General features: G+C 45.9%; 2 protein-coding genes across 3 annotated transcripts in view; one reads left to right on the forward strand and one right to left on the reverse strand.

Moving 5' to 3' along the window:
• PIP4K2A (phosphatidylinositol-5-phosphate 4-kinase type 2 alpha) overlaps window positions 1–13,752 on the reverse strand; it is a 204,459-nt gene that overhangs the window by 174,179 nt on the left and 16,528 nt on the right. The gene's annotated exons all lie outside the window — the stretch shown is intronic.
• Window positions 23–13,100, forward strand: MSRB2 (methionine sulfoxide reductase B2). The gene is made up of 5 exons (XM_082193666.1): window positions 23–278; window positions 1,960–2,072; window positions 3,707–3,783; window positions 10,036–10,183; window positions 11,406–13,100. The coding sequence occupies exons 1-5, from the start codon at window positions 137–139 to the stop codon at window positions 11,511–11,513; spliced, it is 588 nt and encodes a 195-aa protein (XP_082049792.1). The 5' UTR covers window positions 23–136; the 3' UTR covers window positions 11,514–13,100.

The raw sequence follows: 13,752 nt of genomic DNA on the forward strand, positions 1-13,752 counted from the left end.
GCGCGCATCCTCCTCTCTCGGGCCCGGGAGCGAAGCAAGAAGCCGCCAGGCCGCGCGCGCGCCAAGGGCGGGGCCTCAGTCCAAGCGCGGAGCCCGGGAGCAGCGCGACGCAGCTCTGGGCTCCTCAGAGGCGACCATGGCTGCCGCTCGAGTCCTCAGGAGACTTCGCGCCCTGCAGCCGGTCGTGCAGGCGCCGCCGCTGTTTCTGCGCGCTTCGCAGGGGGCAGCCCGGAGCGGCGTCTGCCTTGGCCCCCGAGCTGCGCACACCGACACCGGCGGTAGTTGCTCGGAGCTGGCTGGGCGACAGAGGGGTGCGGGGGTTGCGTCTCCCTACGGGGCTTCCCGGCCTCACCGGGCGGGAGCGGGGGCGCGCGCGCAAAAGTTGAGGGGGACGGGGGCGGTGCTCCTTCGGTTGCTGCTCGGAGGCAGCTCGAGGCGATTGCTCTAGTGCTGCTTATGCATGACTTAAGAGTTGATTTAATTATAGCAACAGCAAATTACCCGGGTTTATTCGTTAGGGAGACGAGTTGCAGTGCGAAGGAAGGACAACGTGTGCGCAGAGCAAAACAAAGTGGGAATGGGTGGTATCATCTTGAAGTGGTAAAATAGGCTATACTACTTGATTTTAAAAGTGTGATTAAAAAAAACACATTTTTTAAATTTTTACAGGTATAAAATTAGTGCTACAGAGAGGCTAGCTGGTATATTACATTGGTGTATTAGAAGTTTTTGGTTCGTTTATTTACTTGCACAGATTATTATTCTTAAGTATGGGAGCACTCAGACCCAGTACTTCACTTGTCACTTGCAGCCCTGAGTGGTTCAAATCACCCCAGCATCTCATTCTGCTGCTTGGGTAGATGAGGCCTGTGTTTAGTCACACAATTGCATTGTTTCACCGATACAGTCCCTGGAATGGGCCGCATTTTGTCCTTTCACATTCTGGGAGAGCCAGAATGGGACCAGTTCCTGAATATTTGGATGTGGACCATGGAGTGCCAAGCTTGTTTTTAATTGCCCATTAAATCACTTTGGCAAATAACTATATTTCAGACCCAGTTTTTCCATTTGCAAAATGAAGGCAACTGTAATATACTTCATTGTGTTTTAATGAGGGCAAGCAAGATGGTGTTTGTGTGTGTGTGTGTGTTTGTGTGTGTATAATGTTTTTAAATAGATTCCCCCCTTTCATTGTGCCAGTTCCAGGCTATCATAGTCTGAGGATTTTACCGCTTTGGTGATCTGTTGGCCCTGAAACACTAGCCATCACTAGGCAGTTTCCCATCCACCAGGGCTAAGCTGGGCTATCCATCACACTGGATCCCTTTCTGGCAGTGCAACACACCATCCTGACAAGTTAGAATTGTGCTCTTAGCTTTGCCAAATACTGCTGGTGTGCAACATGCCAGGCAGCCTAATATGCTTAGACCAGTCAGGCACACTAGCCAAGCTCTGCAACAGACGCAGGTCAGTTTGCGAGCTTGCAAGTACATTTGTGTGCACCAGGAAGAGGGGAAATGGTGGTTTAGAAGCAACCTGTGTGTTGCAGGATTGATGAGGCCTCTGGGAGATGGAAGAGCTGTCAATTCGTCAAGGGTGATATGATGTTTATTTGAAACCATTTTCTTTACAAAGATTCTGTACCCCTTTAACTGTATGCAATATCTTTTTTATTGTTCTCAAGGCCCCATTAAACAACTCCTCCATGAATATGAGCCTTTGTCCATTTCCTAGTAAATGCCACCACTGTGGAGTGACGCTTCTCTCTCAGCAGCTGTTCTAAGCGCCTTGTATTTCAGCAACTTGTCAGCTGTAATTGCAGGCCTCCATGTATCGCCTTCTCTTGGCTCTGGATGTAATTACTGTTCGCCTTCAGGTGCAATCTGGCATATAGAAATTTCTTCTGCGCACGGTGGCTTATACCTGTTGGTTGAATTTCTTGTTCTTCCACCTTTCTAGATAAAGATGTGGGTTCTTTGACAAGATACGATGAGTCGAGTGTTACCACTGACTGGCAAAAGAAGTTGACTCCTGAGCAGTTTTATGTCACCAGGGAAAAAGGAACTGAACTGGTAAGCCAAGAGTTGTAATAGTTTCCAAGCAGGTGAAATGTATATGCAACGTAGACATACATTGCATAACTGTTCCTTAATTTGGCAGGGTTTTGGCTCTGTTCAGGATCTCAACCAGGCAGTGGTGTAGCGTGGGGGGTGCCAGGGGTGCCGGCCGCACCGGGTGCAACATTGGGGGGGCGCGTTTGGCTGGCCCTTCGCAAGACAAAAGTCCATAGGGAAATCTCCGGGACAGCGGGGAAGCGCAGCGCGTCTTCCCCACTGTCCTCGGACCTCCTCCAAAGCCTGGCGGTGGGGCAGAGAGACCTCCTCCCGCCGCCAGGCTTCGGAAGGATGCTCCAAAGGCTGGCGGCGGGAGGAGGGCTCTCCGCCCCACCGCCAGCCTTCGGAAGGATGCTCTGAAGCCTGGCGGCGGGAGGAGAGCTCTCCGCCCCACTGCCAGGCTTCGGAAGGCTGCTCCGAAGCCTGGCGGCGGGAGGAGGTCTCTCCGCCCCACCGCCAGCCTTCGGAAGGCTCCTCCGAAGCCTGGCGGTGGGGCGGAGAGACCTCCTCCCGCCGCCAGCCTTCGGAACGCTGCTCCGAAGCCTGGCGGTGGGGTGGAGAGACCTTCTCCCCGCGCCAGCCTTCGGATGGCTGTCCTGAAGACTTGTGGTGGGAGCAGTAACGTAGCGTGGGGGGTGCAGGGGGGGCCTGCCGCACCTGGCGCAACATCTGGGGGGGGACGCGGAAGAGACTCGAGTGCTAAAATCCACGGGTTAGGGGGCGCAAATTACTTGCCTTGCCCCGGGTGCTGAGAACCCACGCTACGCCACTGCAACCAGGAAGCCCCAAGTAGAATCAATCCCAGGGTGGCTTGCATTAGGCAGCAAATGTAAACAGTGCTGCCTGCAAGCCCTGCTGCCACTTGAGCACTCCTAATGATTCATTGGCAGCTGGGGCTTTACCTGTCCTGCACTTGATGTCCTAGACCTAGGACATCAAGTGAGTGACAGGTGGGCAGGGCTGGCTGAAAACAGCCATGCAAGTCAAATTTGCCAGCCTGGCAGGCCTAATTTTTTCCTGCAGGCTGAAAGTTCCCCACCTCTAATAGATAAAATAGATAGACCTCTTCTTCTTACATGACTAAGTCCATTTTTACAGGCATCATCACAAATTGTGGCAGGAATAATAATTATAATAATAATAATTTATTATTTATAGCCCATCCATCTGGCTGGGTTTCCCCAGCCATTCTGGGCGGCTTCCAACCAAATATTTAAAACACAATACAGCGTTATAGGAAATCCTATAAAGTTCCGTGAAGAATTACTTCTCTTTATCCACCCTAAACTGATTGCAGTGATGCTCGATCACAGATTCTGTCTGTTCAGACAAGAGTGATGTTGGGTGCTGTAAACATGTGATGACCACATACCTGAACCTGTAAGATTCTGCTCCTTGGTTTGGTTACCCCCAGGAGAGTAAAAGGGAATGAAACTTCTCAGGGTGACAAAGAGACATGCAGGTTGAATATCCATGTTACACTGGAAGTTCCCACACATGAGCCTGCTTGATGTTTGGTTTTGCAAGCTGACTTGGAGGTGGAGGGTGGAAAAATGGCTAAGAATTAGAATATTAACAATGCATGTTTGAAGCCTTTTAGTGGAATCCATCTGACTAACACAGAGCCTGGGATGTACCACTGCATATGCTGCAATGCTGTGCTGTTCAGGTAGGAGTCTAATTGCAATATACTTTTCTTTTTTCAAATCTACATGTGTATGTCTGTCTGACTCTCTCTGGAGCTCAGGTACATAATGCTTTCCCTTCACAACAAACTAGTGAGGGTACAGTAGGCTGAGAGAGAGCAACTGGTCCAAAGTCACCCATTGAGCTTCACGGCTGTGCCTGGATTTGAACCTGGGCTGCCCAGCTCTAAGGGTGCATCTAAATGCAACAGTGAGGAGACCCTGATTCAGTTCAGGGCTGTGACACTGGAGGAGGACAGGTTAATTTTCCCCACTGCAAAATATTACCAGTTAAAATTCCCCCAACACTGCTATTCTTCCATTCAGGGAGAGAGCCTTTTCAGTCATCTCCCCACTTACATAATACACTTCCCTATGGGGCTCACCTGGCACTAGCATTAATATATTTTAGTGTCAGGCTAAAACTTTCCTATACTGCCAGGCATTTGACTTTGCATAATATTAGCGGATTAAGTTTTGATTGGACATCTGTTGATTGGTTTTTGTGTCAGTGGTGACCAGGCACTCTTTTTTTTGTCTGGTGGGTGTTGTTTTTTTACTGTTTACATTATTGTATCATTGTGTTATTCTTTTAATTCTTTTATACGTTTGTATGTTCTTTGTAAGATCCATGAGATTATTTTTGTAGAAAGCAATTAAAATTTAGTAAACAATAATCATACTGTGATCTATGTAGGATAAGACCCTGGAAATTGTCTCGAACAAGGATAGCTAAAGCGGTGCTCTCCAAATGCCTTGGACTCTAATGTCAAACAGTCCCTACCAGCACAGGCAATAGTCACGGATGATGGAAGTTGTAGTCCACAACATCTGGACACCCCCAGGTTGGCTTCCTCGAGTCTGGAACCTTTAACTAGTGCAGAATTCTCCCTTTTGACTGCAGGGAGCCGTAGAAAGCACAGTAGACTACTATTTCCCATCAGCTCTGACTGCTTAGGTGTTTGGGGGCCTGGTCTGAGCTGCTGGATATTATTACCTCACAGCCTGCTGCAAGTAGAAATAAGACCCACATTCAGATTATTGGAAGGAGTCTCCTCCCTAGCTGTATTGTGTTTACTGCTGAACTGCGGGCAAAAGCAAGAGCTGCCCCTTGAGAAGCATCCTAATCTCTGAGCATGCAAAGTGTTTTTGCAGGGTATGTGGGTTCCTGCTTTCTGCTAGGAAGAATTCACTAAGGATTAGGAATACATGGAACATAAGCCTCAGGTTTTATAGATAGCAAATCACAGAATTTTAATGGAACATCAAACCTCAGCCCAGTCATAAAATTATAGGCAAGGGTCATACTTCTTAAAATCATCTCAACTACATTTGGGACAGCTAAAATGCAGATCAAAGTAAACAACATATGTTGAAGGAATGGTGTATTAAGGGCTAATCTAACACATCTGTTTGGGGAATGTCCATTTATCCACAAATGCTCTGGTGAACTACTTCAAAGAACAAATAGAATTTTGAGCAGCAGCATTTTGGTGGCTACTAACATGTTTCTAGCAGACTAAGCGACGTACTTATAAATAAACCGCACAGGGATACTTGTGGTGGGGAGCTATTTTAATAGGGCAGAAAATTGGCAAGGTTGTTGGGGTTGTTTTTTTACAGTAAGAAAATGTAGACCTGATGTAGAAGACACAGCGAACAAGACAATTTTAAACACCTTTTTGAAAAGCCATAGTCAGTGGAGAGAGTATAATTGCACTGGTCCCAATCCAGTGGTAGTTCTCATGCAGGAATGAGCTGTTCCCACTGCTTTACATAAGAGGAGCCTGCTGGATCAGGCCCGTGGCCCATCTAATCCTGCAACCTGTGCTCATAGCGGCCGACCAGCCACCATGCGGAACACCCACAAGCAGGATCTGAGCGCAGCAACACCCTCCTCTCCCTCAGCTTCCAGCAACTGGCATTCAGAAACATTACTGCTTCTGACTTCCTTTGCATAAGAAATCTCTACTCTTGTGCACAGGCCCTGTTTAACCCTTAAATTGCACACTGAATGATCCCTGCTGTTGCACTTTCAGTAGTTCAAAGTGGATCTCTGACAAACTTGCGAGCCTCTCTTCCCTGCATTTACATTGTAAGATGGAAAAACAGCAAGGAGTCCCTCTTGTGGCACTTTCAAAGACTAACACATTTACTGTGGCATAGGGTGTTTTTTTGAACTAGAGTTCACTTCAGGTCCGTCTTTCTTAGAAGATTTGTTTTTATATGCTTTTTACTGTTTTGTTGGTTTTAGGTTCTGTAATGGCATTGTCTGTTTTCATATTATACACTACTTATAAAAATTTTAAATAGTAAGAAGTTTATAAATGTTTTTTGATAAATGAAGATGGTGAAAGAGACTCTTTTCACATGGGTATCTACTTTCTCTGCTTTTCTTTCTTTGGTTTTAGAACAGTGCTGATTTTGCTTAGTTTGTACACCTTGATCCAGGAGTTTGCAAGTGTGGCTGGACTAGGCGTATCAGACAGATTTTTACAAAGTTCCTACTTAATCAGGCCACACCAAAAATGTGTATGTCTGATTGAAACAGGACACAATTTCCCACCTAAATGTTTCTTGATAGATCCATATTTCTGAAAGTATGAAGAATACAAAACTTTTTAATTTTATTAAACCACAGTTGCTAAAAATGTAAATGTCTATGTTTAATTGGAAGACATTGACATGTTTTGTTGGTTTCTTTGAACTTTTCATGTGTTCCTTAAAGGCATATGTGGGCAACAACATGAATATTCATGTGTAAGTCTTACTGAGCTCAGTGGGCTTATTCCTATGCAAGTGGGTACAGGATTGGAGCCTCAGAAACTTTGGACACAGTCCAATCAAAGCTGCACAGGCTTAAGGCTATAGTGCTAAACTCACTCACTAACAAATACATCCAACAGAAATCTCTTGTACTTACTTATGAGTTACTATGCTTAGTTCATGCTGTGGTTCACTAGTTTTAACGGAGAAATCAAGCACAGGGTTAAAGTCCTCTCTGAAATCAATGGGCTTCAGAAGTCCTTAGGTTTTGGTTGAGTTGCTCTCCATCCTTCATCTATTTTATTAAAAACAACAACACATGGGCTATAAATAATCCTAGGACTCAGCTAGACTGGTAAAGGAAAGACGATTTATATGTGATATAACATTGTGCCACCAGATGGTGATGTGGAGTCCCGTTTTTCTCTACCTGTTTTCCCTGTTTAAATTTACAATGCTTTAAACGAAAATGCTTCTATGATATGTCTAAATCCAACCCTGATTATTTCCATACTGAACATCTATCTATTTAAAAGCAAAACTTCATCTTTTTAGCCTTCAATTTAAGGATATTCACTTGTGATACAAGATTGCCTTTTTAATAATGCAGTTATGGTTGTCAGCATTTTCATCCACCTGCCCACCCCCCTAATATTCTTAAGAGGGTCTCTTCTCCAGTCTTCAGAGAGTAGCTGGAAGTGGGGAGGCAGAAAAAGGTCCTTTCCTTCCACTCTGCAGTTTTAATCTGAAATCTTAGGCACAGTACTGCGTCAGAAACTGCTTGCGCAAATAAAATTCACTGTTGCAAAATGCACTTAGAACAATAGGAGTTTTAAACACTACTACTGCCGACTTTGGGGTGGGGAGAAAAGAACAAGATATAAAGGCAATGTTATTTGGGAAAGCAACATCCCGCTCCAAGCTACTTTCTTGCTCATAGGTGAGAGATAAATTTAGTGATAGATTCCATCCATCCATCCATCCATCTATCTATCTCATCCTCTGTGTGTGCACGTGCATGCGTGCATGCATGTGTGTGCGTGCACCACAACTGTCGAGTTGCAGCTCGGCATCCAAAGAAAAATCAGTCTCACACCATGATAGGTTCCGAAATATGGCTGCTCCTAGGGCTAATGCAGCACAGCTTTTATTGTGTGAAATCAGAAAGATACAAAATACAAGCGAAGCAATTTGTTCTCAGCCAGCAGATAAGGACCTTCATGCGAGCATCAGGCCATGCTACGTTAGCCAATCATATAGGACAGCACGAGCTGTTCACGCGCTGTTCATGCTCCAAGGATGCTTCTAGCTATGAAATCACCCTGCAACAATAAGAACTTTGCTCATGCTCTCATGTACAAGCAATCATTTTCCCACATGCAATAAGGATGCAGACGCGTCGTTCATCCACGTAGTGGATCCCTGGTGAGAGCTCCCGTGTGAATGTGATTCTGGACTACGTTACGGACTTATCAGCACTTACTTCCGCCCGGACAGGGCAAAAAGGCGCCTCCCTCATCCTCCTAAGGATCCCTCCGGTAAGTGCTCCCTGCTCTTTTTGCAACTCTTGCAATCATGGGAAAGTCTCTCTCTGCACCACAGAAAAAATTTTATAAAGACCTTAAATTCCTTTTGGCCAGTAACAACCTTGCTGTTCGGAAAGCTGACCTTAAGTCCCTTATAAAAGCCCTGGACACTCACTGCCCCTGGTTCCCCCAGGACGGAAATTGGGAGTTAGACGATTGGAAAAAAATTGGACACTTCTTTCAAAATCATCCTCAGATTGATGTCAAGGTTTTGCATGCCTGGAGTAACGTCTACAAAGCTATGTCGTGTTTAACTCCTTCAAACATTCTTCTGGCTGCTGCAACAACTTCTTCGCCCGCCCTCCCCGCTCCCGCTTTGCCTGCCTCAAACCTACCTCCTAAACCGCCGGATATTTTCCCTTCGGCTCCTCCTGTCACTCCCCTGCATTCTTCAAATTCTGCAGCACCCCCCGCTCTTCTACCTCCTCCACCCAAGGCATTTGGCACCGCTCCTACAATTCCTCTTCAAAGATCTCTCTGTGCCACCGCTCCGTTGCTGCCTTTTGATGCTGATACTCCAAATCTCTTTCCTGTGATTGCTCCTGCACCCTCAGCCCCCGTCATGCTGACCCAAACCGATGTTCTCGATGGGCTGACGGGAGGAGGAAATTTTCTTCCTATTGCCCAACAGTTGGCCCTTGATCCTATGTATTGGGCAGCCACCACAGCCTCAGCCCAAGAGGCTCTGGCCTCTGTCCCTGATGACAGGAATGAGCACGATGGCCAATTGGGAAGCGTCAGACAGGGCCCTACAAAGCCCTATGGACAATTTGTTGATCGCTTGTATAATACCTTCAAGCGGCAAGTTCAGGACCTGGCAGCACAAGAACCGATTGTACGCCAGCTTGTGTTTGATAATGCAAATGAGCACTGTACGCAAGAGCTGCGCCTTCTAATGGCAACATCAAATATAGCCATTGCTGATATGCTTAAAGCCTGCCAGTCAGTGGGCACTGCTAGCCACAGCCTGCTAGCCACGGCCTTGTCCTCCGCCGTGTCCCAAAATCCTGCAAAGGCTACAACCTGTTGGATTGACAGTGGCTAAAGAAAAAATCCAGCGGACTTTACCTATTACGTACCTGGGACACAAGCTGACAGCATCTGCAGCCATTCCAGTTACGCCTAAACTACAGTTTCCTGATCATCTTAAACTGGTGGATTTACAACAAATTCTTGGACAGCTGAATTGGATAAAGAGTTATTTGGACCTGCCCACCTCCACTTTGTCTCCACTATTTTCTGCCCTTAAAGGACATAAGGATCCAGCGGACAAGATCACAATCACCTCTGCAATGGAAGAGGATCTTCCACAGCTGTTCCAGTGTTTCCTGGCACGTTGAAAGGCCATCTTCAACCCTATCGCGTTGTTCCCCCTGGGAAGCCACCGTTTCTACCACTTATCGTTACAGTTTTGCCGCCTCTTGTCTGGGAAATGAACCTGGCTTTGAAGGATGCCCTCGTCAGACCGGCATCGCTTGGGTTTTGCCCCCCAATAGCGACCATCCCATCTGTGTCACCACGTTTCGTTGGGCTTGGATTCTTGGCTCAGCAGTGCACGGAGCAGTACATGAGGCCTATTTACAGCAAATGGGCTCCTGTATCTGCAGAAATGGCTGTGTGGCTTCTCCTGGATTGTGGTTTTTACATGCCAATAATCGAGCCACGAAATATCACGCAGGTTGCTCGGAAACAGCTATTGGAATAATTCACCATTCTCACCCTTATTGCCCCCCCGAGCAACCAATATGGCATTGTCCTGAGTGGCCCCACAATTCCACTTCACACGGGTGGAGCCTCTCCGTGAACTTTGTGAAACGCCGCTTTCGTCGTGCTGCTCTTCACACACAACCCTTCATTAATATGCAATTTTGCTGTCCTTTATAGCTCAGAAACAAAATATGATTCTGGCACAGGGTGGCCATCCTTTTCAGAAGCATATGGGACACATGGCACAGATGAAAGCAATACTAATATCTTGAGACGTCCTGATAATTCACTAGGAACAAGCAGCACGGAAGTCATCTGCAAACAGGTACACCTAGCTTAAAGAAAGCATATAAAGTTCCTTAAATGCAAGTCTGTTATTCTATATGTGTCACAAAAAGTGAAGTGTAGCCGCATTAATACAACTAAATACACTTTCACGAATCATGAAATTAGCCCCAGGTAGCGGACCTAATGTATGAACTTATGGGGCAAATTTAAAAAGGTAAAGGACCCCTGACAGTTAAGTCCAGTCGCAGACGACTCTGGGGTTGCAGCGCTCATCTCGCTTTACATGCCGAGGGAGCCAGCATTTGTCCGCAGACAGTTTTTCCAGATCATGTCGCCAGCATTACTAAGCTGCTTCTGGTGAAACCAGAGCAGCACACAGAAATGCCGTTTACCTTCCCGCTGGAGCGGTACCTATTTATCTATTTGCACTTGACGTGCTTTTGAACTGCTAGGTTGGCAGGAGCTGGGACCGAGCAATGGGAGCTTACCCCGTCGCAGGGATTCAAACCGTCGACCTTCTGATTGGCAAGCCCAAGAAGTTCAGCGGTTTAGACCACTACAACACAATCCTACACAACATTAGTGGTCTCATTAAATCGAGTAGGACTTCTGAGTTGACATGCATAGGATTTTGCCGCACTCTGGTGCACATTTCCAATGGGAATAAGCCCGGTTAAATCCAACAATATTTACCTCTGAGTAAATATGCAAAGGATCAGGCGGCACATGTGAGACAGTTGTATGATGAGTGGATGGGAAAGCTGACCTTACAAAAGTTGAAGGAAAATTTATAGATCTGCCCCATGAGTGATTATACTCATGGAATCTGCATCAGAAGTCCCAGTGGATTTCCTGACTGACTCACAAATTTAACAATGGTACTGTATTCTGATTGGAATGAGGGCATTCTCCCCTCCCCTCCCCCCCCATACTATTAACTGATTTTAAAGTGGTATTCTCAATAAGAATTGTTTTTTTGGCATAGAAAACCATCTTATTAGCACTAAGGTATCTTTTCCACAGAAAGCTTACCCAGGAGAGGCCAGACTTTACACCTGGGGCATTTGTATGCATGCAAACGTGAGCACACTAAAATGAGTGGGCTTCGGAAGTTGTCTCTAAACACAGAAGGTATTGCTTATATGGCAGTTGCAGACTTAATTGGCCCCTTTGGCTATGAAATCAGACTGTTTAATTTATGTAGATACGCTTCAATTTAAGGAACTGGCACTGCAACTAAGTCTGTTATTCTCTTGCAGTGCGATGCCCATCTGGGCCATGTGTTCGGCGATGGTCCCGAGCCATCTGGGCAGAGGTTCTGCATCAACAGTGTTGCATTAACATTTAAACCAAGCTCCAAGCAGTGAGACTTTCCTCTTTACAACCTGTGCATTTGATACTACTTTGATGCTCAGATCTCCTTTGCCGCAGAGGGCCACTTTGAAAATGTATCGGGAGCCAGGTGCCTGTGCCTATTTTGTGTATACATAGTGATGGTAATTAATGAGAATGCATGTGGGGGGACGCCAAACCATTGATGTGAGATGTGCTGCTCTTATTCTGTGATGGAATAGGCTCATCTAAGGTAGCCAGGCTAGTCTGGAGACCTGTGTGCCCTGCTTATGTGGATGCAGAGCTCTTCTGCATGTAGGCAGTTCCATTAAATCCAGCACAGACAGCGCATACAAATTAATGTACATGCTGCATTTTTTATTTTAAAAATAGTTGATTGCCTCGTTGTTAATAGGTGAAGCAATCAATTACAGTGCAACCTCGGTTCTCGAACCTCTCCGTTCCTGAATGTTTCAGCTCCCAAACGTCAAAAACCCGGAAGTAAGTGTTCCAGTTTTTGAACGTTCCTTGGAACCCAAACGTCTGATGCGGCTTCTAATCTGCAAAAAGCCTAGCTGTCAGCCAATCGGAAGCCGCACCTCAGAATTCGAAGGTTTCAGAAATCGGAACATCCTTCCAGAATGGATTACATTCAATTTCTGATGTTCCACGGCACATGCAAATCACATTCACAAATTTCTAAAACGGAAATACAGGAGCCTTGTATGTGCTTCTTAAGTATAATATAAATTAAATTATAAGTATAATTTTTAAATGATTGCTCATTGTTGGAGAGAAAGGCCACATTTTGTGTTACATTGATGCAACTGCCTCAGTATGCCATTTCCAAGACAAGGATTTGCTAAAGAGGACTCCCAAGACATCTGAAGGTGTGAGTTTGCTCTAATTCATGTTGGTGCAAACTCCATTTATTTCTAGAGCTGCGTTTTCCAAAAACAATTATTTTAGTAGTTTACCATGAGGCTTTCCTGTTCACAGCACAAACTAAAAGCCACCAGTAGATTTTTAAGACCCAGATGGGAAAGCATAAGTAGCACTGTGTCATCGGACAACACACCTTCCTGCTTCTAATTGCTGGAGTGAGCAACCACATCATTAATGTGAAAATTAAAAAGCGTAGGGGCCCAAATCATGAGATGAATTTAGAAAGCACGATATTTGAAACCAACGTAGCTATGGCACTATTAGCACCTGTCTTCTGATGACTTCACCTTAGGAAAAATCAAATTAAAGGCTGCAAGCCACTTCTCCCGCTGCTTCGTTGTTCTGCTGAATGCTGGGGACTTTTTGAAAAATATAAATGTAAATGTTGATATAAAACAGCAATTCTCCATCTGGCATATTCTGCTGCCGCACCTTTTCTTTGTAGATCTCTGGCAATTTTGGGAACAATTTTTATTTCCTACTAGTCTGCATTTTAGATTTTATTAATGGGGGTTGGGATGCATTGCAATTCATAAAATAGTATGTCTTCATTATTTTTTTTATTTATAAAATTATTCCCTCCTCCCTCAAAAGAAATAATGTAAAACATAAAAGGAGTGTTTACTGCTTCCTGTTGTAAATGCTGGAATAAAATGTTTTGTTCACAGTGGTTTTAATTTATTCTTGATGTGAGTCACTTATTAAAAGACAACATAAGGAGGATCAGATGTGGTGAAGTGTGCGTGCAAGTGAGTCAACATAACCATCTCTGAAGCTTCCCCTTACTTCCCTGTCTTTTGTTCAAGCACCAGGATTTTGCTTCCTGTAGGGCAGCACCAACAGAATACAGTGGTGTCAGAGCTGCTACCAGGTCCCAGCTCACATAGGACCACGCCACACAGCGTCCACTTTAAAAGAGTCTTTATTGAGTTACAGGTTTCATTTCCGAACTGCAGCGTGCAGCTCTACACCTTCTGCTCTAGGTCGGCGAAGACCCGTCTGAGTCCCCGCCTCTTGCACACCAGCTTAATACCCTAGCCTTGCTCCACCTCCTTCGCCTCTCCCTACGTCTCTGGGTCCTTCTGCCCCCCTGGGCCTCCTCCCTTCTACTCTCCTCTGACGCTGACCCCCCTGATCCTTCTGCCTCCTTGCGGCGGGCTTTAGGACCTGGCTCACTCTCCGGGCTGCTTACTGCTCCAGCTTCCGCTGCATTTGAACTTGGCGCGCGCGCCCAACTCTCTACTTTCCTCTTAACCGTTGCCTCGCTCTCTGAGGAGGGCGTGACCACCCCTGACTCGTGCCCTCCCTCCTGCTGACAGCCTCCGGAAC

This window comes from Podarcis vaucheri (genome assembly GCF_965113315.1).
Source record: "Podarcis vaucheri genome assembly, chromosome: 12".
Taxonomy (NCBI): domain Eukaryota; kingdom Metazoa; phylum Chordata; class Lepidosauria; order Squamata; family Lacertidae; genus Podarcis; species Podarcis vaucheri.

Coding starts and splice junctions, on each gene's coding strand:
- MSRB2 (XM_082193666.1), top strand. CDS start 137: ATGGCTGCCGCTCGAGTCCTCAGGAGACTTCGCGCCCTGCAGCCGGTC. Junction 2,073..3,706: donor GGGAAAAAGGAACTGAACTG/GTAAGCCAAGAG, acceptor GCATGTTTGAAG/CCTTTTAGTGGAATCCATCT. Junction 10,184..11,405: donor CGGAAGTCATCTGCAAACAG/GTACACCTAGCT, acceptor ATTCTCTTGCAG/TGCGATGCCCATCTGGGCCA.